Source organism: Dromiciops gliroides, chromosome 4, assembly GCF_019393635.1.
Source record: "Dromiciops gliroides isolate mDroGli1 chromosome 4, mDroGli1.pri, whole genome shotgun sequence".
NCBI lineage: Eukaryota > Metazoa > Chordata > Mammalia > Microbiotheria > Microbiotheriidae > Dromiciops > Dromiciops gliroides.
The window spans coordinates 77081429-77109428 of record NC_057864.1 but is presented as its reverse complement, the minus strand read 5'-3'; the positions used below and the strand labels follow the sequence as shown (position 1 = coordinate 77109428).

Here is a 28000-nt window from a genome sequence, read left to right as displayed (position 1 = left end):
TTTGTATCCCAAAGACATCCCAGAAAAGAGATAAAGACCTATTTATACAAAAATATTTATAACAGCTCTTTTTGTGATCACTAAAAATTGGAAATCAAGTGGGAATAGCTAGACAAGATGTGGTATATGATTGTGACGTGATATTATTGTGCTATAATAAATGGCAAGCAGGATGATTTCAGAAAGGCCTAGAAAGACTTATATGAACTGATGTATAGTGAAGTGAGCAGAACCAGGAGAATGTTGTACACAGTGACAGTAATACTGTTCATTGAAGAACTATGAATGACTTGACTATTCTCAGAAATACAATTATTCAGGATAATCCCAAAGGACTAATGAAGATACTATCCACCTCCGAAGAAAGAACTGATATTGATTGAACACAGATTAAAACATACTATTTTCCACTTTATTTCTCTCCTTTTTCTTTTACTTGAGTTTTCTTATAGAAAATTACTAATAGGCAGGGTGTGTGCATTATATGGGAGTGTGACTTGGGTGTATGCATGTGTGCATTTGTTTTATGCTTCCACAGTAATAAAAGTGAATTATGATTTTAAAAAAGATAATTATTAATATGCTAATGTTTTACATAATTTCACATGTATATCTGATTGCTTACCACCTCAAGGAGGGGGAAGGGAAGGGAGGGAGGAAGGCATAGAATTTGGAACTTAAAACTTTAAATAAAAAAGTTTATTATCAAAATAAAATAATAAAAATAAAAATGAATTCGTTTTCGAGTTAGCCTACTAGGCAGCAGTAAATATGCAGCCAATGGAAAGAAAGGAAAAGGAATTTCAGTGGTATATTCTACAATGTCCTCATTAAGTAGTCCAAAAGGAAGTATTCCAATAAGCACAGAAGTTAGCTTCTGTATGTGTATATATGTATTTATATTACATATATATACATTCATACATACATATTTGCATATGTAAACACATATATTTGCTGGCTGGGTGAGTGAAGTAGAAAAGAAGAAAGCTAATTTCCCCATTTAGATTTTTGATTGACTTTTTTTTTCCATTTCTTTCACCCAGGAGAAGGTTCTAGGATGAAAGGAACTAACCTTTCCCCCTCCTGGCAAGCAGAAAGATTGAAATGTTGACCCAGAACATGCAGAAAGAATCCAAATGCAACACTATTCCCCTTCCCTGAGGAAAGCTAGCCAATCAAGTGTAAAGAACAGACAGCATGCATTCTTTAGAGGGAATGTTGATAACTGGATTGCCAAGCATGAGGAATATAAACTAGTGACAGAGAGAGTACGTCCCTAACATCTACTGGAGCCTGCAAGTTGCTGGTGGCTTTGTTTTCACTAATAGTGGGAGTTCTTGGTTTTCTTAAGCTTTGGTTAACAAAAACTTCCATTTTGCTTCTGGCCTCATTAATCCATTTCAAAATCCCTGTGCTTCTACACAAGAAGACAGAGAAGTCCTTGAATGCAGAGGGTAAACAATGATGGGAAATGGGACCCCAAAATAGATGCTGAGTTGAGGCTGCTGGAAAGACAATACTTGTTTGCATGAAACTTTGGTTAAGTAAGGTTTCTCCTCTAGTCAAATCTACAGTGATGGCCTTTCGTGAGAAGCAACACATTTAGGATTTCCATGGACAGCAGGATGGCAGAATGGAAAGAACTCAAAGAGACTAGAAACAGGACAACTAAGTCTGAATTCCAGTAGTGATATTTAAGGGCTGTATAACCATGAACTTACACTTGCTAGTTGTATGACCTAGTTAAAAACTAGGGGATTGAATTTGATGACTTCTCAGGTCACTAGAAGTGTGACTATGATCCCATCACTTCACATTCCCAAGCTTCACTTTCATCATCTGAATAATGTTGATAATAACGAGATATTTCTACTATTGACCAAACAAGGTTGTTGTGGGGGAAGTGCTTTACAAACCTTGAAGTGCTATTTAAATATAATTAACATTTATAAAACTCCTTAAAATTTGCAAGTCACTTTATATACATTTTCTCATTTAAACCAACAACAGACCTGTAAGGGACTATAGGCATTATTATTAATATTAATCATAGCTAACATTTAGGTATTAAGGTTTACTATTAACATTACTATTAACATACATACTATTTAACATAGATGTAACTCACTTGATCCTCTCAATAATTCTGTGAGGTAGATGCTCTTATTATTCTCATCTTAAAGATGAAGAAACTGAGAGAGTGAAAAATGTTAAGTGACTTGTCCAGGGTCACACAGCTGGTGAGAGTATGGATTCAAAGTCCAGCACTGTGTCCACTTACACAAAGCTACCTCTCAAGTGCTTCTCACTTTCCATATAGAAATGCAGTAATTGTGCTAGTAATTGTGGTATATGAATGTGATGGAATACATTCTATCACAAACAAATTGTGATATAAGGAATGAGGAAATAGATGATGTCAAAGAGACAATGAAAAGACTTGAAAGAAGTAATGCAGAGTGAAATAGGAAATAGAAAAACATTTTATATCATCAACATTATAAAAATGGACATTTTAAAAGACTTTTATAAATGGATAAAGAATTAAATGAGCAGGGGCAGCTATTCTTAACAATTAGCCAGTCATTTCCAGAAAGGATAAAGTGATTTTCATGTTCTCATTTAGTAACTGTAAATGCTTAACAAAATGTTGTATAAATCTAAATGTGACAAATTGATTCTCAAGTTGTGATTATTACTGGTAAAAAGGGAAACTAAAGAATACTAAAGGTTCTGCAGAGAAAAGGGCTTTCTGCCCACCGCCCAACCTCCTCACCCCCATTCCACACTATGGGATTCAGCCATCATCTAACAGGTTGGTTAAGTTGGTTAGGGCACACTGCAAATGAGGCCAAGGTCATGGGTTTGATTCCCGCCCCAAGAGCCAATTAGCTTTGCTCTGTTCCATGACCACTTCCTGTATCCCCTAACTCCAGCCAGCTATTTCAAAAATATATGCCCTTGGTGGCCAGGGACACCAGAAGAGAGAGAATAAGTGAATCAATTCAAATTGGCATAAGTCTTAGGGGAAAAAAAACTCAAAGCACATTCCCTACTGATTGTAGGCCTTAGTGTGATTTTCATATGTAAGAGAGCACATTTTCATAAGAGCATAGACTTAGAGCTGGAAGGAACCTTAGAGGCCACTCATTTTATCCCCCTCATTTTATAGATGAAGAAACTAAGACCCAGACAGAGACTTGCCCAAAGTCAATGTTCTTCTCATTACATTATGCTTCCTTTTTATGCATCCATATTTAGATGAGATGCTCTGAAGTCTGTTGTAACTGGCTTCTGGACTGATGTAGGAATGACTTGTGTTAGCGTACCCTTTCCATTGCCGCCAAATTAAGGGGTAAGCTAATCATTTGTAGGCATCTTCATGGTATTAAAAATGTTACAAGTACATTTTCTGGTACGTGAATGATTATAAACAGACGAGAAATTAGAGAATCTGTCCAAGTACTTTATGGTTTATCAAGTACTTTATGATCATTATCTCATCAGATTTTCCCAATGATTCAGTAAAATAACTATTGTAAGTCTTCTTGTTGTCATTTTACAGATGAGAAAATACATGGGTATGTCTGGGTGTAGGGATATGGCTATATTCATATAGCTATTTCTACCTATGTGGTCACTAAATAGCTCCTTGATGGCAGGGAAAGTCATTTTTATCTTTCCATGCACAGTGCCTAGGGACTTAAACATGGAGCTACAGTCTGAGGAAACAAAGACAAAGACAATCCCTGACCTCCGAGTCAAGGAGGACATAAGACATAAGGTAGTTACCAGAGAGAGGCATTTCGGTTTAGAAAATTAAAAGGGTGGTGAGTAGAGCCCTAGAGGTGTGGGCTGATATACTCGTGTGTGTGTGTGTGTGTGTGTGTGTGTGTGTGTGTGTGTGTGTGTGTGTGTGTGTGTGTGAAGCAATTGGAGTTAAGTGACTTGCCCAGGGTCACACAGCTAGTAAGTGTCAAGTGTCTGAGGCCGGATTTGAACTCAGGTCCTCCTGAATCCAGAGCCGGTGCTCTATCCACTGCACCACCTAGCTGCCCCTGACATACTCTTCGTTAGCACTTACAGTAATGGTTTTATTATAGTTTCAGAACTAGAAATCCAGAGTGAAGAGAAGTAGTCCCATTGCTGTGTAATCCAAGAAACATTTATTAAGCACCTATGTTAAAGACACTGTCCTCATCACTGAAAATACAAAGACATAAAATACACTGTTGCTGTCCACGAGGAGTGTGCATTCCATAAAGTCTGCTGTTGTCTCTTGGCAAAACCACGTAACTCCCAACTGAGTGTCTTCTCAAGACTTTCCAAATGTCTGTAGACACTGAGAATAGCGAGGAAGGAGCCTAAGGAGCTCTCTGTCCATTTAGCTGGCACTTAGGTCTTTCCACATAATATATGGTTCTGTACAGAAGTGAGCAATCACGGTGGTTTTCTTACAAAGGCTGACCCACTTGGCATTCACCATTCAATCATTTCCGTAAGGGCAAAATCAGCCACAGTGTGACAAGGATTGGGTTCAAATCATTCTAGGTTGTTAGAGCTAGTATGGTTTTTATAGATCATTTGTTCCAACTCTCCTATTTTACAGGTGAGAAAATCAAGATCCAGAGAAGTGACTTTCTCAAGGTGAAATCTCAAGGTAATGGCAAAGCAGGGACTAGAACCTGAATCTCCTGTGTCCTACCCCTGGGCTCTTTCTTAACTCTAAACCATAACCCCTGTCCTGAACCAGAGGCTCACTTCTCGAGAACTTGATCCTTTCCTGATATTGCCTGTGTCCTGAATAACGTCAACAAATATCTCACCTCCAGTTCCACTGTTCTTCCAAAGGACCAGGTCTAAACTCTCCATAGGCTGCCAGGCTATAGCAATTGTTCTTCCTTTCATTTGTGTGAGGGTCTTAAGCAGGAAGCACATTAAACACCCCAAATCCTAATCACCATGGGTTACCCATGAATCATCTTTCCCTTCTCTTGAAAAAATGTACACATTGTGCAACAGTCCTCTTGCCAAATGATTATAAGATCTCTAGAAAACCTTTATTTTTGCTGATGTTTGTCTTCTGTTTATTTCTTGTAGTCTGTTTATCTAGCTTTGATAATCGGCTTTTGCTCTGGCTCTTCCCATAATACAGATTTCCTCTGCTTCCATTACATGTCTACATTTCTTCCAGTAACCCTGAGCCATAGCTTCATCACCCTGATTTATACCAGCTGTTCCTGATGGTGGTTAACTCATGCTTATGACGGGGCCTGCTTAGATTGTCTGCAGAAAACAAAATCCCACATATACATTTGAAGGTCAGGACTTGGAGTGGGGTAGAGAGAGGGGGTGGAGGGCAGAGGCAAAAGAGCCCAAAGTAAATAGCTCCTGCTTTGAACTACTTCTTACATTAAACCAAGAGAAAATAGAAGCATAGGAAATAAAAATGCTACCCTGGAGCTCGAACTGTACTGTTTTCTGGCGATCATATGGTGAACTGTGACCTGAGGGTTACTGAGCCTCTCTATCTGGCCTACTATCAACCCAAAAGTGAACATTCTTGTCATGTTAGTTTGGGGAAGGCTAGTCATCACAGAGTGCTCACATGAAAACACATACAGGCATGTTCCCTAATTAAGTTGGGGGGGGGGGCTGTATCACAGAGCGAGCTAGCATGAACAATGACAAGCAAAGCTTGGGACGTTCTGGGGCATTCTTTCTATATGAAAAACAAGTGCTTAGAATTACCACCATGTGACAGGAAAGCTGGTACTGTCTGGGTGTGAAGCAAGGGAAGGTTGATACCATTAGGCCTTGAGGCAAAGTGGCATAGATAATTCCATTATGGCAAAATACTCTGGTTAGAGTTCTTGGCTTCATCTGTAACATGAGGATAGAGATACTCAAATGACCTACTTCAGGCCTGTCATGAGAAAAACACTTTGTAAAGCATTATATAAATGGGAGCAACTACTAGACCACTTTGAATGAATCACGGACTTTGCTGGTCAGGGTTTCCGTTTGTTTAATTACATCTTTCCCTAGGGAGTACAGATGGCTTCTACTAAATGGACTGTCCCAAGTGCATTTCAGTATCCTGTCCCATTTTCCACTAGGCTAGGATGCAAAAGCATCCTGGATTTGAGTCAACTCGAACACTGCTCCACATAAATGGGCATTACATGGTTGTGAGTTGGAAGGAGCTATCAGCATCATCTAGTGCAAACACCACAGCAGTGTGGTGGAAAGACAACAGACATTCACAATCAAAGAGAGGATCCAGGTAAGAAGCCTAGCTCTTCCATTTAACACCTATCTAGAAGGATGGTGGTACAGTGGATAGAGCACTGGACCTGGAGTCAGGAAGTTGTTATTCAGTTATTTCAGTTGTGCTAACCACATTTGGAGTTTGCTTAGCAGAGATACTGAACTGATTTGCCATTTCCTTCTCCAGCTCATTTAACAGATGAGGAAACTGAGGTAAACAGGGTTAAATGACTTGCTGGTAAGTGTCTGAGGCAGGATTTGAACTGAGGTTTTTCTGACTCCAGGCCCAGGGCTCTATTCACTGTGCCACCTACCTGCACTGAAACACCTTCAGGTGTTTCCTTACTTGTAGATTAAAAGAATAATCTCCAGGATCATTCAATAGGTATGAGCATGGGGTCCAAAACTGTGATTTCATTGCTAGAGAGAGCTTTCACTGGAGAAAATTCTCTCCACCCAAGTAGACTGGTAACTGTTCTGCAATTTACATCTTAGAGAACAGCCTGAAGCCCTGAGAGATTAAGTGATTTCCCCAGGGGAACACAGCCAGTGTGCATCAGAGGCAGGGCTTAGACCATGTCATCCTGACTCCAAGACTATCTCTTTATCCACTCTGCTGAACTGCTTCTCATTAATCATAAAAAGGACACAAAACTCTTCTTCCCAACCAGCCAAGCATCCCGTGACAAAGACATGCTGTATGTTTGATGCAAGAGAAAGAGGAAATACAGTTTAGGAAACTCTCAAACATTCATTACTTCACTAAACTTTATGTGTTATCCTCGTAGTTCCACAGAAATAGAAATTCCAAAGTGGTTTCCATTCACTAAAAAAAAATGCATGCAGAGGGATAATTCCAGATCACTTTGAACAATATATATTCCCATCCTCAATCGAATATCGGGTTCTGAAGTTGAAGATTGGGGCTGAAGAAGCATCACCCTTCCACAGAAATGAAGACAACTATTTCTGTCTCTATCTCTGGCCCTATCTCTAGCGCTATCCCTATCTATATCTATAAATAAAGTCATGATTAAAAAGAGGGAAGAGAGGGGCAGCTAGGTGGTGCAGTAGATAGAGCACCGGCCCTGGATCCAGGAGGACCCAAGTTCAAATCCGGCCTCAAACACTTAACACTTACTAGCTGTGTGACCCTGGGCAAGTCACTTAACCCCAATTGCCTCACCAAAAAAAAATTAAATTAAATTAAAAAAGGTAAGAGAATCCAAGGACCTTCACAGAAGAATCCTCCCAGGAAGGACATATGAGGAAGCCCACAGGGTTCAGGAGGACCACTGAGCCAGTTTCCCCAAGAAGTTCATTAATCAAGTGCCACTATCAGTAGATCCTAACTCATCACTGCTGATAGACCTATGAAGAGAGAAGATCAATACATAATATTTGAAGACTAGCAAATCATATCTGTGTATAAAGGTTAAAGTAATTGGACTAAAGTAAAACCTCTATTAATTTAATCCAACTGACGAGAACTCTGAATTTTTAACCCAGGATTTTTTGTTGTCCTCCCTCCTTTTGAGGCTTCACCCTCAAAAAACAAGGCAAATGACAAGGAAACACACTAAAATAAATATTTACTTTTTAAAAAAAAATCAACTTTTAAAATATATCCCAGGGTCACGATATATTCAACCCAAAATGTGATGAATATGATATTTTCTGTAAAACTGTACAATAAGAAATTAGTTTCAAAAAGATGACTGAGGCACTTACGATGTTCTCAACTGTAAAAGATTCTATTTATACACACTATACTATATTTATTAAGGCAGTAAATGGACTAATACATTTTATAAAGGTTTTTTCAACAAGGGTCAAAATGAAAAGGATTTTCTAATCAATTCAATGTTAACCCTGAATTAAGCTTTGAAAATTCTAACCAACATACATATTCTCCAAACACTTCCAGCTAACAGTTACGGTTTTTAGTCTGAAGATTAGACATCTGAAAGATGACAACACCACAAAACGCAGATGTGTCTCTCTACATACAGGGACTAACACAAGTAACCAAGGTAATTGAAGAAACTTCTTTATATGAAACTTGAAAAGAAGAATGGATACCCATTTGTCAGATAGCTATAAGGAGTAAACTATATATGACCTAGTTGGTGTCTGGAAATTAAATTAGCTGCCAAGAATATGATTTTATATTTGTTGTTCTTGTTGCAATACAGGATTTACAAGGAAAGTAAACATTTAAAAGTCAGATTTAAAAGCTTACTGTCCCTTAGGACTTCTACTACTGGTTTATATTATTTCCTCTCCAGGATCTTCCTTTGTGCCATATCACAATCACTCCCAGACATTCTCATAAAAATGCCTACTCCTCCAGCTCTGCTATATCTCGTCTCTCCAAATAGTCTAATTGCCTAGATCTCTGGCCCTCAGTGGAATTTGTTTTCTGAAACTGTTTCCAGTCTTCCTCTTTTTTCTCCCTCTTCACTCTACAATGGTCTGAATTCTTGTCGATTCATATTCCTTGTTCAAAACAACTCAAATCTGCTTTGATACATCATCATTCCCCCTTAAAATGTTTGGATATCTCCTTGCAGCAATGAATGAGCTTGCAAGCATGCACTCTCATAGCAAACAAGAGCTAAGAGGCCCATTTTACTCACTGAGGTTCCTTCCCTTAGGTAATTTGCTATTTTTTCATTGTATTTTTACTCTATGTGTATGTTGTCAATTTCTTGGCAATGAAAACTGAAATGGATCCTATTGGTGGCAAGCTTTCTGTACAAGGCACAAAATAGAGCCTTAGTTTTACCCACTTAATGGCACCAGGAAAGATGCCACCGATCCCTAGAAATTACATCATATTACTTGGATTGTCTATTCAGTGGGTTGGCAACACTGTGGTTAAAGACAGTTCAACTCTGATCTCACCCCTACAGTAATGGAAATCCAAAATAAAGCTGGATTGTCTCCAATTCTTATAACACTTTCCTATCCCTCTATCTTTTACATTCCTGTTCTCTTCCCCTGAATAAATGCCACTGCCTTTCTTTAATATTTCTCATTCACAAAGTTTTCCAAATGCCTCCCTAGGATTCCTGTGCCAGGGTTGGATGACTTCAATCAAGCAGGGCAGGCAAATTTCCCAGAGGTCAAGTCACTGAATAAAGTTCCTAGAGGTTGCATTATTCTACTACTGCTCCCTCCAGGAAGCCAATTACTCCCCTCCCACCCCCACCAAGGAGTCCAATCCTGGCCTACATAGCCTAAATGTGTATGCCTAGAACCAATCTAAATAGGGCTGTGTCTTCTTCATCCCTGCAGTTCAGGTGAAAGTAGACACAGCATTCTAACCAATGCAAGGGAGTCATTCTTCTCATTTTCTGCCCTTGCTCTTCTTCATCCCTTTGAGGGAGTGAGAATACTGGACTCAGTCTCTACCCACTTTTTACTGTCAGGATAAAGATGCCAAGCACCTCCTGCTGTGCTGGTGGGTTTGGAAAAGGAAGCTGACTCCCCAGCCCACCCCCCAGGGGCACAGTGAGGCTATTTATGGGCAACCCTGAGCCAAAGCAAAGCCTCCCTGAAAACTTTAGCTTAAGAATAGAGTTTGAGTGCATGCCACTCCCCTGAATGTTTTCTAGGCCTATTTATTTTACAAAACTAAGTATTTGTTCACTCTCTCTACATATAACTCCCCCCTCCCCAAATAAAGAAATGCCCCCGTTTAGCTCATCAAAGCAGAGCTTGGCACAGACTTGGAGCCAAAGGCAGCAGCTTGAATTGGCTGCAAATGTCTTCAAGTGCCTTTTTTCAAGAAAAGGCTTTCTACATACCAACTGTCTCTTATTTATTCTCTCCCTGGATTAAGCCTCTTCTCATTCAAATAATTGAGTAAACTTGGATTAGAATGAAGGAGGATTTATATGGTCCAGCCCATTCATGCCTCTCAGTACATCTTCTGATAAGACCTATGGTTTCCCAAATTATCTGTCCATATCTCACACAGGTATAAGGAGGACAGAAATTGAGAACTTCCAACATTCACATTCGGCCATGATGATTCTCAGCATGATGCTTTTTAGTTGAGATGAACACTTTCTTGCCCAGGAGACCACTCTGGAGAAACTCAGGAGGGATACTGCACCATGGGAGAGATTTATTCAAAATCATAAAAGATAATTGTCTTTTACCCGTGTCCTATGCTCAGACTGCAAACTTGGTATCAAACTGAGCTCAGCACTGAGGTTCAATCCAGTCTCACTGACTTTTTTCTAAATTTTCTTCCAATTTTTATTATTTAAAATGTTTCCTCTTACTGGATTTCAGATTTTTATGATTTAATCTCAAAAACATTCATAATGAACAAATAATTCCTTTTACAAGGAATTGTGCCATGTTACAGTGAGCTGGCTGGAATTTTATGCTAATGAGGTTATGATTCAGAGTTCAATCTCCATTAGGACTAATAAATAGTTCAGCTCCCCACAGAAAAAAAGCAACAAATACTTTGCCTAACTAACCCAGGTTGTCTACCTCATGGGTACAACTGGTCACAAAGCATACCTAGCCAGTGTAGAGATGACTTAATACAAAAGTAATTGCTACTAACATAAAAACAACTGGGGGCTCATGTTCTCCTGAGGAAGAGTTGACTGTATCACTTTTTTAATATGAAGACGAGTGCTTTTTTGGACTGATTCAAGGAATCAATGTGTAACTAGTCTCCAGTTACTGTTTCCCTTTATCTGCCTCTTCTACCATGGAAATGACAGGTGACACCATCAAATGATTAGAATAACCCTGACCTTGGGGCAGCTAGGTGACACAGTGGATAGAGCACCAGCCCTGGATTCAGGAGTACCCGAGTTCAAATCTGGCCTCAGACCCTTGACACTTACCCAGGGTCACACAGCTAGTAAGTCACTTAACCTCCAATGGAAAGAGAGAGAGAGAGAGAGAGAGAGAGAGAGAGAGAGAGAGAGAGAGAGAGAGAGAGAGAGAGAGAGAGAGAGAAAGAGAGAGAGAGAAAGAGAAAGACAGACCCTGGGGACCTGAGAAAAAAAATTGGAAGAAATTGGGCTGACATGCCCACTTCTGGAGGAAACAAATTATACTGCCAGAAGGAACCTAGCAAGTACTGCCAAAGATTACAGTGTCTTTGGCAAGACACTCGAAGATTTTCTGAACTTCCCTATGACTGTTGAAGACACCACCCCAGCTCAGAAGTGAGGGGTCATCCTCAGCTCCTCACTCCCTCTCACTCCCAATCTGTTGCCAAGTCCTGTTCATCCTACCTTCAGGACGTGTCTAGTGCAAACCCCCTTCCCTCCTCTGACATTGCCACACGCCTGGTGCAGTCCCTTGAGAGCACATACCTGAATTACTCCAATAGCCTTCTGGTTAATCTCCCTCTCTCAAGTTTCTTCCACTCTAGGTCATCCCCCACTCAGCTTACCCAAGTGATCTTCCTAAAATGCAGGTTTAAGCACTTCCCTCCCCTACTCATCAAACTCTGGTAGCTCCCTAGGGAAAAAATAGAAAATCCTTTGTTTGGATTTGAAAGTCCTTCATAACCTGGGCCTTTCCAGTCTCTATACACCTTTCTTCCCTTACCCGCTCTACAATGCAGTGACACTGGCCTCCTGGCTGTTCCTCAGACAAGTCCCTCCCTCTCCCAAGTCCATGCCCTTTTGCTGCCTATCCCCAGCCTGGAATTCCCTTCTTCCTCATCTCCATCTTCTGACTTCCCTGACTTCCTTCGGATCCTAGCCCAAATCCCACCTTCTGCAAGAAGCTGTTCCCAAGCTCCTTCGATGCTAGAGTTTTCCTTCTGAGATTTTCTCCTATATATCTTGTCTTTATTTCATCTCTAGAAAGTTATGTTATCTCCCCACTGGGCTGATAGTTCCTTGAAAACAGGAGGTGATTTTGTTTCTACCTTTCTTTGTATTCCCCATCCCAGTGGAGGGCCCAATACACAGCAGCAACTGCAGTAGTGGCAGCAGCTTAATAATTGCTTGTTGTTGAGGCAGCAGGCGGTTGAGGTAGGTAAAACACTGGGCCTGAAGTCAGGAAGACCCCAGTTCAAATCTGACTCCAGATACTTACTAGTCACGTAACCCCAGGTAAGTCACTTGACTTCAGTTTGTCTCAATTCCCTCAACTGTAAATTGGAGATAATAAGAGCACCTATTGAGGATCAAAGAAGATATCTGTAAAAGCACTTAGCACAGTGCCTGGTGTACTACATAAGTACTTATTCTCTTCCTCCACATGATTAGAAGCAAAAACAGGAAAACATCTGGACAAGACTAAGCATATGCAAAAGTCCATGATATTGAGTGAGATTCATCATCATTCTGAAGAGTTTGACCTAATTCCATCAGCAAAACCAAGCACATGAAAAATGCCTACCATTCAGACTACAACAAGCAGAGAGGCCATAGAGCTGATCCATCATTACATCTCATGTCTTTCAAACAGACACTGTGGGTAGACAGTGAACGGGGCCCAGAACTGAATAGGAAGATGAGAGTGTGCTGGATTGGATTCAGGAAACTGCACGGTGCTCTCACTGACCCTCAACTTCTCCCCAAAACAAAGGCCTACCTACCTTTTTATGGAAGGTGCTATATGGCTGTGAGTTTTGGAGTACCTGCCTCTCTGAAGAAGAGGCTGCAGACCACCCAGAGGGCACTCGAGGTGCCCACAGAGTCATTAACTGATCACTGATGAAGAATTGCACTGAAGAGGTTGTACAAAGGATTTCATCAGAAAGAGGTAGGACCTGATAAGGTGGCAGGTTGGTCAGAGAGTGAAAACAGAGAATAAAATGTGTGCTCTCTGGGTATCCACATAGTGTATAGAGATCCAAAGGAAGCACACTAGGTGGAACTAGAGGAAGATTTACTGGAGGAAGATATGGACAAGAGTTTCACAAGATGTGAAGGCATAAATGGGTTCAAATCTTGACTTCTGGAGGGCATAATCACATCAATAACAGGGAGGAGGGAAAGAGTTATAAAACACCCACTATGTGCCAACCGCTGTGCTAAGCAATTTTAAAATATTGTCTCATTTGATCCTCACAACAACCCTGTGAGGTAGGTGCTACTTTCACTCCCACTTTTCCAGTTGAGGAAACTCAGGCAGACAGAGGTTAAATGACTTGTCCATTGTCCAAATGACTTCTCGACTCCAAAGCCAGTGATCTTTCCACTGCACCACCTCTGTGTTTCAATAAGCCTTTCAGATTCATATTCCTGTCATGAGTCCCTTCTCACATAGTCTCAGGGATTGAATGAAAACGATATTGTCAAATTTGCCTCTTTATTGTTAGCATTGTTCATTTGACTTTCTTATCACCCATACTTTGTGCATTTATACACAGACAGACATCTGAAGCCATGGAATTTATTTCTGGCTCCTTCCTTGGATCTGTCTCCTGTGAATTGTGGGACATCTTTACTGCCATTCTTTTTCCTTCAGGATACCTCCTTCTGCACAGCACCCAGCTTGTTATAGATGCGCACGCACTTTTCTCCTCTTTCCTTTTCCGTTCGAAGCTCTTTTGATTAGATCTATAAGAAGCCAGGCAAATACATTCTTACTAGCCTTTGTTAGGCATGCCCTCATCAATCAATCAACAAGCATTTATTAAGCACTTGCCATGTGCCAATTACTACTCTAAATTCTAGGAATATAAAGAAAAGCGGAAACACAAAAGTCCCTGTTTCCAGGAGCTTGCATTGGTAATGGAGGAGACAATAGGTAAATGAATAGATAGGTTCATAAAGACATATGTGGAATAGAAGGTGGTGGCCCTGGAGCAGGAGACCCTGACCTTTTCTGTGCATGGTAAAGTCCAGGGACCCCTCCTCAGAATAATGCTTAACAAAAATAATGGAAAGAATGCTAAAATTTAGTTAGAGGTTGGTGAAAATCAAGAAATATTTTTTTTCCCATCCAAGTTCACAGACCCCTGCTTAACAACTCCTGCTTTAGGGAGACGGTAGCTTTTGGATGACATGAGATATCTAGATAAAAATGTCCAGTGCAAGGGCAACTGGAGAAGACATACTAGGGCTGGAGATACATGTATGTATACATGCATGTGTGTGTATGTGTGCATGCACATGTGTTTCTTGTGCGTGTGTGTGTACGCGTGCGCATCTTTGTGTATATGGATGTATAGTGCTAATCATCTACATAGAGATTACACATGAACCAATTAGAGCTAATAAGAACACCAAGGGAAAGAACACAGAGGGAAGAGAGAAGGCCCAGAACACAATCTGGAAACATAGCCATAGTTAGGGATTATGACACAGATGAAGATTCAGCAAAAGAAACCGAGAAGCCGAGAGCTCCATCTCTGGCTAGAAGCCCATCATTCCTACTTTTTAAGCTATAGACAAGATATCCAAATTCCTTTCTCAAGCACCATTTTATTAGCCAGATATTCATTTTCCAAATCTACCTCCCTCTTCTAAAGATGCTGCATTCACTAAGCAGCAATAATGACTAACACCATGCATTCCTCTAAGGCAGGAGTTCTTAACCAGGGGGCCACTGACCACCAAGGAGTCTATAGATAGATTTCAAGTGATTGACGAAATTGGTTTTTGAAGATATTTTGACAACTATTTTTCAATATAATTGCTTTGCAATTCTATGTATTTTGTAAATTTAAAAATATTATTCAGAGAAAGGGTTCATAGGCTTCACTAATAGATCACCAGAAGGGTATGTGTGTATGCACACACACACACACACACACACACACACACACACACACACACACAGAGTTAAGAACCCCTGAACTAAGCTCTTTTTTGCTGAAGATGTCATAATTCTTGGCAGTACTTTTTAAGATTCCTCCTAGCAATATCATTTTGTACCAACATGAATCAACAGAAATCGGTAATGCTCATCAAGTTTCATAAATCTCAGGAGGTTGTCTGTCATATCCTAGATGTACGCCCCAGGGAACAACTGACTTCCCTGTTGTTAGTGTCAGATCATTAGAATCAATGAAAGTTCAAATACTAACATGTATATTCTTACTTTTAATCATGGCCATCAGGAAGCAATTGAAAGCAGTTGGTCCTGCACTGCTTACCTAAGCTGATGATGTTACATAACTTTCCATCCTACCAGCAATTTGCACTACTTGGGGGTGGTTCCTACAGCCAAATACTTGCTGACCTGCCACTCCTGCTAAGGCTACATTAATGTCAAGAAGTGGGACTCCCGTGTCCCACTGCCAGTATACTTGGGAGATAGACTTGTCTCCACTTACTTCCATGATCAAAAGTAGGCTCCACACATCCACATTTCTTCCTTATGTCTTCTGATTACAGTATGGAAAAATCCGTCTTATTTTTACTTCCACTGCTAGATGTGCAGCATATAGAACCCTGGGCCTGGAGTCAGGAAGATCTGAATTCAAGTCCTGCCTTAGACACTTACTGGCTTTGTGACTCTAGGCAAGTCACTTAACCCTGTTTTCCTCAGTTTCCTCATCTGTAAAATGAACTGGAGAAGGAAATAGCAAACCAGTCCTGTATCTTTACCAAGAAAACCCCAAATGGGGTCGTGAAGAGTTGGAAGCAACTCAACAACAACAAAAATTGCAGGGTTGGAGGTTAAAGAATTTCTAAAAAAACAACTTCTACTAATAAACTACAAGAAAATAAACAAAAATAATATATCCACTAAAGCACAAAACTACAAAAAGCAGTTAAGGACACAGCCTATTCCAAATTTAACTGAAATCAGACAAAAGGATCCATCCACCCCCCCATTCTTTTCCTTCATCTCAAGCATTGTCTAGAATGGGTGCTGGACACATTTCTGACCCAAGGTGTAAATCCTAAGGTTGGCATTTTCAATTTGCATCTTATTTTTCCAGCCAGTATGAGCTGCCATGGTCTTCTGCCTACCCCTGGATGATGCCATACTTCTACTTGGCACCCACCTTGGCCCTCGTGTCCTAACCTGGTAGGTAAGAAAGCCATTTCCCCTATGTTGACCATCAAAATTATCTTTCTGAAATGAAAACCTGCTTTGCTGACCTTGGAGTCAGCCCTTTGGTCCCTCTCCTGAGGGCCTATGAGGCTGTATTCTCCTAGAAGGGCTACACTGGTCCCATCTGACCCACTCCAAGTGCCTGATGTTGTAGGGGCTAATTTCACCCAACCTTGGGGAATCAGAGCCTTTAGGCTAAGATAGCATAACTTCAATTTCTTGGTGGTAGGTCAAATAGCCTGAATAGTGAGTATCACCTTTCCCTGGTACCTTTTTATCATTCCTGCTGGTAGTCTTGAGCAGGCTCCCCATCTTTTACTATTTAAAAGTTCAAGATACATTTTTATTTACTGTCTGAGGGATACCTCCAGCTCTCGAATCCTGAGTTCAATGAATCATCTAGCCCATTCCAGTTCATTTTTTCAGTGTGATTCACATTCCCATGGTTTCTTTGATGACTCATTCCTCAGGAATTCCCCATTCCTGCCAGAAAATTATCTTGGAGTAGTTTTTTTTTCTTGCTCTGGAACTGTGATTCCATTGGTGAAGGGAGCTCCTGGCTAAGAAAGCTCTCTCTCCTAAGGCAGATCAGCAACTGTTCAGCAAGTTCTCATCTTGGAGAGTTGCTTAGGGCAATGAAAGGGTAAATGACTTACTGGGAATCACATAGCCAGTATGCACCAGAGGTATACTCAATGGTCTTCTGACTGAGACTATCTGCATATCTACCATACTGTGCTACCTTTCATCCTATATTTAAAGGTTTATAGTTCCAAAACCTTAGAAACAAGTAAGAATGATAGGCCGAATTTCAGTTAATAGAAGGAGATGGTTGTCTTCTTTTTCCTGCTCTTTCTTGCAAACTTTGAGTTGAAATCAACTTAAAATGAACATTAGAAGCCTTCAAGTTTCCTTACCTCCTCAGTCTTTAAAACATCCCATATTTGTGCATGATCCTCAACCAACCACTGTCCTGTGTTCTCCATCTTAGTGGAAACTTTGGATTTTGACATTGCAGAAATGGGTTCTCCTATAATCTTCCCCTCCATCTTGGAAGAACAAGAGTCAGGGCTGAGGCATTATAGATCTGTGTGTGAGGAAAAAATAAGAATGAAAGGTAAAACACAAAGATAAATAGACATTAAGGCAGATACAACCAGGTGGCAACAAAGACTGACAACTGTGAAAACAGGCAGGGACAGATGCTAAAGATATAGAGATGAAATTGACAAGATCTGGTATGTGTCTGGATCTGAAAAAATGAGGGAGAGGAAATAATCAGAGATAACACAAAAGTTTCAAACATGGAAGATTGGGTGAATGATGGTGTCAGCAACAGAAAGAGTAAAATCTAGAAAAGATGATAAACTCAGTTTGGAACATGTTAAGTCTGAGGTGTTGGTGGGATGTCTAAGCAAATATGTCCTGTACGCAATAGTAGGTATGGGTCTGAAACTTGGAAAAGAGATCGAGAAAGTAGATTAATATTTGTGAGTCATCTGTCTAAATGACAGTTGAAGGGATAAGAATGAATGACATTGCCAAGGGTGTAAAGGAAAAAAGAGAAGAGTGCCAAGGACAGAACTTTGGAAAATACCCACACTGAACACTCAGGAAGAAGATAAGGAGCCCACACTGAATACAGTGCTCTATACAGAATAGGCTTAACATTAAAGTCTTTCTAAATCTATCCTGGTCCAATGTTCTGTACACAGGAGGTACTTAATAAATGTTTATTGAACTGAACAAAATGAAAAGTTTAGAGAAGACACAGTCCCTGACCTCATGGGATGACACATATACAAATAATTATAACACAAAATGATAGGAGTGGTACAAGTAAAATACGATTGGGGTGGGGGTGGGGGTGGGGTCCAACGAAAGAAACCTCATTGTTGAATGGGGGAAGGGTAAGATAAGGTTTGGGAAAGTTCCAAAGAAATGTAATATTTAAGCTAAATCCTAGAAGATGGAGAGAAAGTCAACAGGTAGAGGAGTGAGGCAGAGCAATGCAGGCATAGGAACAACATGAGCCAGGACACGGAAGTAGGAAAGGGTATTTGTGTGGCCAAGGGTCACATCTACCTGGAGTGTACACCATGGATGGGGGAGGGAGAAAGGAGGGGTTTGAGTAAGGCTATAAAGGTAAGACACCAGAAAACCTATAAGAGCTAAAATGGAAGGAGAAGTTCCCCAAAAAAGTTTCTGAGCATCTATATATCTGTATAAAGAAGGTTAGTCTGACAGCCACATAAAGGAAAGATGAAAGGGGAGAAAGGAGCCACACTAGGGTAGTGACAGTGGGGACAGCTTTCAAGATATTTCAGAAGTGGAAGTGAAAGAACTTGTTGGATGACTGGATTAAAGAAGTGAGCGGGTGGAGAAAGTCAACAATGAACACCAGTGTTTCAAACATGGGGTATCATTGACAGAATAAGTAAAGCCAGGAGGAGGAATAGATCTGGGGTGGGGGGAAGGGAATTTTTTAGACATGTAGCATTTGAGGGACCTGCAGCAGTACATGTGAATGAAATGAATCCACTCAAGACAATTGTCCCAGCAATATGCCAGGAACTGTGCTAGCACAGAGGATATAAAAGAGATAGGGAAACAAAAATATTCTGCCAACCAGAGGTCCCTGCCTTCAAGAAGTTTCCATTCCATCAAGGCTGGGGAATGGGTCCTTTATGACTATGCCCTACTGCTAGGAATTTATTTTGGGACTGAACCGGGGATTTCATTTAGACAGGGGACGTCTGGTGTGGAAATTCTCTCTACCAATCCAGATCAGGAACTTAGCTACAACTTACTATTCTAGGGAGTTGCCAGGAACACTAAAAATTCAAGTGACTAGCTCTGGATCAAACAACGTGTTAGAGGTGAGACTTGAACCCAGGTCTTCCAATTCCTAGGCCAACATCAATCAACAAGGGTTTTATCAGATACCTACTCTGTGCCAGGCACTAGTTCTCAAGCATTTTTATATAAATGTCACCTGGCTTTGAGGGGAGCTTACTCCAGACAAATGAGAGAGCTTTCAGGGGCTAAGCACTTTAAATTTTGTAGTGCATAGCCCTCATCATGGAGCTGAATGTCAGGGAGGTCGCAGCAGGAACTTTTCATAGCATCTGGAGACGACTAGAGGAGCCCTAATGAGAGACGACAGAGCAAAGAAAGAACATCAGGGGAGCTGAGGAGGCAGCACCACAGCCACCTTCCCTGGGGATATCCTGCCATATGGAGCCCTGGCGTCGAGGCTGAGTGGGCAGGCTAGCCCAGAGAGAACCTCTGTTCCAAGGATCAAAGACTTCAAGCCAAGTTTGGTGAGAGGTCACCCTTAAGAACTGCAGAAAAGCTGCTAAAGGTTGGTTGGCTTGTTTACTCTCCACTCACTTGCTTGTTCCTTGCTTGGACCTGCTTCTGAATCCTTTCCTTACTTTGCTATGAGTCGTTCTCTTACACCGACCTTTGACTATTCATAAACATCTATGGGTGACCCTGAACACAGTGCATGGTCTATACCATGCCAATGTAGTACAGTACATTGGAAAATTCAGTAATCAGCTATAATTTACTGAGAATGTAAGACAGGACAGAAATTTCAGTCTCTGGACAGTGGTTAACAGAAATTTTTTTCCCTCTAACCTGCAGGCTTTGTGCATTTTATAATATTCAATTATCAACCAGTATTAAGATTCTGTACTTTATAAGCTTTTCAAACCAAATAAGGAAAGATCTTTGTGGGTAGAGATAGACTAGCCTGGAAAGAACCTCTTTGTTGGTCATGGTGAATGAGGATCCAGTACCAGCTAGTAAGCTCTGCCCTCCACAGTGCCAGCTAAAGGTTAATACTCAAACTGATCTGCAGTCTCATGGATTTGGGAATTCCCTCCACCAAGACAGTTCACATCCCATCCATGATTGCCCATCCTATGTGACTCTCAAACATCCTCTCCCAAAAGTTCAATGGGGTTATCGAGAAGAATATACAAACATGGAGGAAGGGGCTGAAGTAATGGGCATCTCACTAACTCCCTCTTATCTGAACCAGATAAAGGAGAGTTGAGGATATACATTCCCAAAGAGTTTGGTGTGAAAAATACATTCAATTCAACAGGAATTTAGCTGGAGACAGAAAAGGGGAGTGAGGTGTTAGAGGGACTAGGAGAAGAGAGGGAATAATGATAACCGAGACAAACTTCATCTTTGGAAGGCTGAACATAAAAAACATGAAAGAAAGTGTAAGAAACAGACATCAGGGTCTGGGCTTGGTGAAGAAAGAAGATGCAGAGGAGGAGGAACAGATCACTTCCATTGGAGTTTACTAGCACTGATTAGCTTTCTTCTCCTTCACCCACTTCTTTGTGCTGCCCATTTCTATCCTTCAGCCCCATGCCCTTCCAGCCAAACCAGCCTTCTTCCTGCTCCACGTAGAATATTCCTTCTCTCTGAAAGAAGCCCTTGCACAGACCATTCCCCCCATGCCTGTAAGACATTTTCTCCCAGCCTCTGCCTCAAGGCTGGTGTCTATCCTGAGCCCCCCAATTGCTAGTCCCTTAAGAAATTTCTTTACAGCTACTGTGTATATATTGTATTTTTTCTGAGTAAATATTTAACCCCAGTGAAAAGTAAGCTCCTTGAGGGCTAGGATTGTTTGGGATATTTTTCTTTGTTTTTTGTTTTGGTTTTTTTTGGTGAGGCAATTGGGGTTAAGTGACTTGCCCAGGGTCACATAGCTAGTAAGTGTTAAGTGTCTGAGTCTGGATTTGAACTCAGGTCTTCCTGACTCCAGGGCCGGTGCTCTATCCACTATGCCACCCAGCTGCCCTTGGGATATTTTCTTAATGAGCCCAGTATCTAGTACAGTGATTGGCATGCAGTAGGCACTTAATAAATGTTTGTTGAAATGACTGAAAAAAATTGGGACAACTAGGGCACTATCTGCTTCCCGGGTATAATATGAGGAAAATGCTTTATAAGCTTCAAATGTACAATTCCAGAGTTATGTTCCTTATTATTACAAAGGGAGAGCTGAGTACTGGATGGAAGACTGGCCGTGGAGTCAGAAAGACCAGGTTCAAGTTTTGTTTCTAACACTTATTAGTTATGTGATCATCACCAAGTCACTTAAAGGAAGAGAGGGGAGGGGGGAGAAGAAAAGCAGAGAGAGAGAGAGAGAGAGAGAGAGAGAGAGAGAGAGAGGGGAGAAAAGGAGAAAGGAGAAAAAAAGAAGAAAAAGGAGAAAGGACGAGAGAGAAAAAGGGAGAGAGAAAAAAAAGAAAAAAAGAGAAAGTCATTCTTATGCAAGCTATAAATGTTCAATAAACACCAACATTTTATGGACACCTCTAAGGGGGTAACAATGAGTATGTTTTCTATTTTGTTTACTGAACTGTATCTATGGAAGGATACAAAGATAGATAAAGAGGAAGGAAGGCAATAGTAGTAAGGCCCAAACACTCATTTTGAATACCAAAAGATTTTTTTAAACTTATTTGTACTGGGTGATATTGGATTAGCTATATCTCTGTCTCAGTGCTTCAGGTTCTTGATCTGTAAAATATGTAGAGCAAATTTTTTTTTGCTTCCCAGAGTTAGTAAGGAATAAAGAAATAATCAAAGTGGCTGTGATGTACTCTGAAAACATAAAATACGTAATATAGTAATTAATAACCCAAGAGCAGAAGGCACACCAGCTAATGAACAAAGGCTATTCTTAACAGACACTGTGATGAATGAGGCTGACACACACACATACATGTAAGGAAGTAAACAAAGGAAGGCCAGGCGGGGCTTTCTGCCAGGAAAAAAAAAAAAAAAAGCTATCATCAAACTTAAAACAAACAGTCAAAATGGAAATGGGCCAGATTAGTAGGGAAGGAAATACCATTGTTGTTGTTTGAGATAATACTGTAAACAATAAATAATCAAACAAAACAGCAGAAAAACTAAATAAAAGAACTAGGTTTTGTCTCTTATAAACCATGGAAAAGTTGCTGAAAGAATACGCCAACTGCAAAGATCTCAGGGCAGACAATAAAACATCTGCAAAATATGATCAGTTGCATTCCCCTTCTTGCACCAGAGATCACAAGAAACTTGATGGGCTGCCTGCCTCTTACTGTTTTCTCATCTTCTCAGAGTGGATGAGAGATGGCAACTTGTCGATTTTGGAGAATGAACTAACTATTTGTATTCCCCCACCCCAGGATGTCCCCAAACCTGATTCCCGAGGGAAAAGGTGAAACAATCATTCAGCAGTCCACTGATTCAAGGGGCTCTGGAGATCTCTGGGGGAGAAAACTGAAGCACAATCAAATCTTTCTCCTTAGTTGAGATTCTGGGACCTTTTTCCATCTGCCTCTAATCTCTTGGCTCCCTAGAACCTTCCTCAAAGTTCTGTTACCTCTTTATTCATGAAAGCACTATTAGGTAGAAATCATGGGTCTCTCTTAATCATCAGAAGATTAAGAGAGAAAAAGAAACACAGAGAGAGACAGAGACAGACAGATAGAGAAGTGGAGAAGTGGAGAAGTCAGGGTAAGCTTTGCTGGTGGTATTACTTCTCTGTAGGCATGGTGGGGAGGAGAGGTGAGGGATGTTTCTGCACCTGCTTAAAGGTACTTTATGCTGGCCTGGAGTCTCTAGTGAGCCTACTACTTGCTGTGTTTGCATATGGAGATATATGCACATACCAGCTCTTCCATGTGGGTGCCTTCATTTTAAGTGATCTGGGTATGTGCCAACCCCCTATCACCCTCAGATATTCTTGGTGCGGGATTTCTTTAACCAAAATGAAATCTTTTCAGGGCTGATGCTAGTTTCTTTATTAGAGGCAATTTCCCATACTGAATCACCATGTGAGACTCTTCAAACTACTTCAAAAGTAGCTCTCTCACTCATTGCACTCTAGTGTCTCCTACACTCACATTAACCTCTCTCAGATTCTTTTCTCCCCGTCCTCACCAACACTGTTGTGCAATCTCTTCCAGGTATTCCTCCTGGATACTGGTAGAGAGCTTGGGACAATTCTACTCTCAAAATAGCCAGGTGTAATGGGGCACACCTCGAATTCCTGCTCCTAGGCAGGCTGCGGCTGGTGTATTTTGAGCTGGGGAATTCTGAGCTGCAGTAGAGCTGAAGCTGATCAGGTGTCCCCACTAGGTCCAGCACTAATACAGTGAGCTCCACAAGAGCAGAAGGCTACCAGGCTACCTAAGAACCCAAGAATAAGCCCAGGTTTGAAATGAAATAGGTCAAAACTTCTATGCTGATCAATAGTACCACTGGTAGTGAGTGGCCACTGCACTTCCAGCCAGGGCCAGAGAGGAAGACCCAGTCTACCTTCCCTTCCCCACCCCTCCAAAAAAGAATTGAAATTATCCTGCACAAATATCGCTATAAACAAGATGATACTCTTTCCTATCTCAACCCAATACCACTAGGCTAGCTGCATAAGATATTCAGTTTCCCCATCCCTAGCATCAGATACAACAGGAATAGCAAAAAGTCAACCTATGATCTTAGCAATGCTCCTAAGGGTCATTGGGACATCTCATGAAGATTGTCAGGTTTGATGATTAAGATATAGGTCATGCTAGAGGCTAAAGGGAGGGCCAATAGAAAAAGGGTAAGAAGCTAACTCTTTTACTCTTTTCCTTCATTTTCTCCTTCCTCAGCACTAACCCAGCTTTCTTCAAATCTTAAGTGCTTCTCCACACTTTCTTTATAATTCATACAAATGCAGAATTTTGGACAAAATAATAACAAAATTACAAAGAAATAATGAGAGGAAAGTAGGAATGAGGACACATAACATTACCTTAACATGAACTATAGCATAAAGTGTAATCATCAAAATTACTTAGTACTAATTTTAAACACACACACACACACACAGAAAAGTAGCTCAATGAAGCAGACTAGATAAGGAAGAATGAGAAGCAACTGAAAACAGCTCAGCATTCAATTAATCGGAATTATTGGGGGAAAGACTCCCCATTTGACAGTAACTACTGAGGAAACTAAAGAACAATTTGGGGGGCAGCTAGGTGGCGCAGTGGATAGAGCACCGGCCCTGGAGTCAGGAGTACCCGAGTTCAAATCTGGCCTCAGACACTTGACACTTACTAGCTGTGTGACCCTGGGCATGTCACTTAACCCCAATTGCCTCACTAAAAATAAATAAATTTTAAAAAAAAAGAACAATTTGACAGAAATCGGGCATCTTACACTATGTAGTACAATAAGCTCCATATGACAGCAACCTACATATCAAATGTGACATCATTAAAAAATAGAGGAAAATGGAAGATACTTTTCACAACTATGGCTGAAGGATAATTCTTAACTAAACAAGATAAAAGAGATCAGAAGACAAAAATGGACAATTTCAATGGCATAAAATTCAAAGCCTTTAAAAAATTGATATAGCTAAAATTTAAAAATGTAGAGTGGGGAATAATCTTTGCATCAAATATTGGTGATAAAAGTTTTATATTTAAGATACATAGGGAATAGCCCACAAATATATAAGAACAAGAGCCATTCCCCCGTAGATAAGTGACCAGAAGAACTGTTTTCAAAAGAAAAACTGAAAATTTTAAATGACTATATTTTCATGTTCTAAATCTTTAATAAGAGAAATACAAATTAAAGCCATTTTAAGATTTAATTTTCTATCTAGAAAATTCATGAAAATGGCCCAAAAATGGGCACAATATTGTAAGGTCTGTGAAAAAAGGGTCACTAATATACTGTTGATAGAGCTTTCAATTGCCCTAACTATTCTAGAAATAAATTTGAAATTAATTTTAAATGACTGTTATTTGTAACATTAATGTACTCTGTGTATATATGTATGTTATATATATGTACATGTATATGCCATGTACATTTAATAAAAAACCTTATAGTGGCAATTTTTTAGTAGAAAAGAGCTAGAAACAAAGTATGTTTCCATTAACTAGAAAATGGCTGCACAAGTTGTGGTATATGAATATAGCACAATTCAGAGTAAAAATTGACAACTATGAGGAATTCACACATACATAGAAACTTGTGTAAACCGATGTAAAATAAGGTAAATAGAATCAGAAGAACATATTTATATCTACCATAATGTAATGAAAAGGATAAGAAAAAGTTATACCCTAATTAATTTTAATGACCTGAGAAAAGATACTGCAACATAACGTAATCCTTCTTAAGAGATTACCAAGACAGAATGTTGCCAACACTGTGTGATATGGTCAGTATATCAATTAATCTTCTTCTTTGTTAAAGGGATTATTCCATTACTAGGTGACAGGGAGAAAATCTATCTAGAAATGACAGTTATGTACAAATAAAAGGCATTAATGAAACAGTTTTAAAATCAATAAAATTCAGACAAATAATGGATGCTTTCTCCCCACCTTTCCTACTATGATCATTTATTAAATTTAAAACTAATAGAGAAGGTATTCAGACCAACTGTCTCATCCCATGGCAGGATTACTACCACACTAGAATACTTCAAATGACTAATTGCCAATCAGAACAACCCAAGGCCTCAAATGAGCTGGGGTCAAGAATATGTGTTTGGGCAAGATTCAGTTCAGCAGAACCATAGGAGTTGACAGGGGCAGTTATAGAAGCACAAGTTGAATCACAGTAAGACAGAATGAGTAGCTGCAAATGTAGACAGGAAGTGAAGAAGCAAGATCCAATAACTAGGAGCTGGAGAATCGGTCATGTGCCCACAAAGTTAAAGCCAACATGGGAAAAGGACACAGGTTACCTAAACATAAAATGTGACATCATAAAACATGGGAGAAAATGGAAAAATATATGTTTTCACAACGATGGCAGGACAATTCTTAACCAGAGATAAGAGATCATAAAAGACAAAAGCAGACAATTTTGATTGCATAAAATTTAAAACCTTTTGCAAGGATAAAATAAATATGGCTAGAATCAGGGAAAAAACCTGTAGAATGAGTGGGAGCAGCTGCAAATGTAGACAGGAAGTGAAGACCAAGAACTAACAACCAGGAACTGGAGAGTCAGTCATGTGCCCACAATATTCAAGCTAACATGAGAAAAGGGCACATATAAAATTGCTCACCAGACTCTACCTCTACAAATGATGGAAGCTTTCTCCCCAGCTTGTGGGTTGGAGTAGACCAGACAAAACACTTACCAGGACATAAAAATTAGACACCATCCTCTTTTGTTCCTTTGTTATACATTTAATGATAGTCAATTTATACATTATTTTCCCATTTCCCTACAACATGTGTAAGCCTCATAAGCCATCCTCTATATAAAGACCAATAATATTATGTGACTCATTCAATAGGGTCAGCAGGTACAAGGAAATCAATTTAAACATCTGAAATTTTCCCAAGTTCTATTTAAATTTTGTTTTAAAATGTTGGTGTTTTTCCCCCAATTCTATTTCTATTCAATTCTATTTCTAAGATCTTTTAGAAATCAATTCTTACGAATTTTCTAATGAAGGCTGTGATTAAAGCAGTTGGGGAAAAGTACTAATTGCTAACAGTAACTTCAGCTTCCAAGAAAACCAACTCTATGTATTTGAAAGGCCAATCTTAAAAAAGAAAAAAAGTAAAGCAGCTAAAAAAAGCTTAAAAACCTTTTAAAGATGAGAAAAGCCAGCCATGAAAGTTCATGGAACCAACAAAGAGAGAGACCTGTATGACTACATTCTTTATTTCTCCTGCAACAGGAAAAAAGAAAGAAGAGAGCAGGTAGGGAAGAATAATGAATAGAATCATTTTTCTGATCATTTGGGAGCACTTAGGGATGGATACACTCATCAAATGATGGATTTCATTAAAAGTAAGAAGAGTCATCTGCAGGGGCTTTTGACATCAGCCTACTCTGAAGTTCTAGAGCCCTGACAATACCTCAGGAAATACTTTTGAATTCTATATCCAAAGGAAATAAATGAATTACAAAAGAATATTCAAAGTAGATAAGAGCAGAGGTTAGAATGCATTTTTAATATTTAAAATTAGAAACAAACATATCTCAATGTTTTTGTTTAAATTCTTGCTTTTTCCTAAGTACTGAATAATGTTTTCCAAAGCTTATTTAGTAATCCCATACTTTAGGACACATAACTGATGGGAGAGATGTTGTGAAGGTAGAATCAGAGGATTTACAGTGTGAGAGAGACAACAGAATCCAAGGGAATTTAGAAATTATGACCTTGGGTAAATGGGAGGATGGTGGTACCATTAACAGAAATAGAGGCATTAGAGGGAAAGGCAAATTTGGAGGAAAGAAAATTATTTCTGTTTTAGACATGTAAAATATAAAATAAGTTGGTTATGAGCTCCTTCCAGCCGTGTTTTGCTTCTTTTGTATCCCCAGCACTTAGCACAGTGTTTAGCATACAGTAAGTGCTTAATAAATGTTATTGATTGATTAAAGTATTGATGTAATATCCAGGTGGAGATTTCTAGCAGAAAGATAGAAATACAGGACTGGAGTTTTGGGGTGAGGTTGGGAGGAGAAATAAAGATTCAGGGGTCATAAGTAAAAATTTAAGGGGCACAGGTGTACAATGGGAAAATGCAGTGGATTATGTCAGATAGCCTGGGTTTGGATCTAGTTAAATCGTTTACTTTCTCTGGGGCTTAGCTTCCTCATATGTAAAATGGAGAGGTCAGACTAGATAACTTCTTAGGTCCCTACCAGTACAAAATCT

The 28000-nt window shown here is 39.9% G+C and overlaps 1 protein-coding gene across 3 annotated transcripts in view; it reads right to left on the bottom strand.

Moving 5' to 3' along the window:
• Positions 1 to 28000, bottom strand: part of RGL1 (ral guanine nucleotide dissociation stimulator like 1) — a 319950-nt gene that overhangs the window by 193450 nt on the left and 98500 nt on the right. For all 3 annotated transcript variants that reach the window (XM_043963235.1, XM_043963233.1, XM_043963236.1), the window contains one exon: positions 17199 to 17368. In XM_043963235.1, the coding sequence (XP_043819170.1) occupies positions 17199 to 17330 (132 nt within the window). In that variant the 5' untranslated portion in view covers positions 17331 to 17368. The remainder of the gene's footprint in view (positions 1 to 17198; positions 17369 to 28000) is intronic.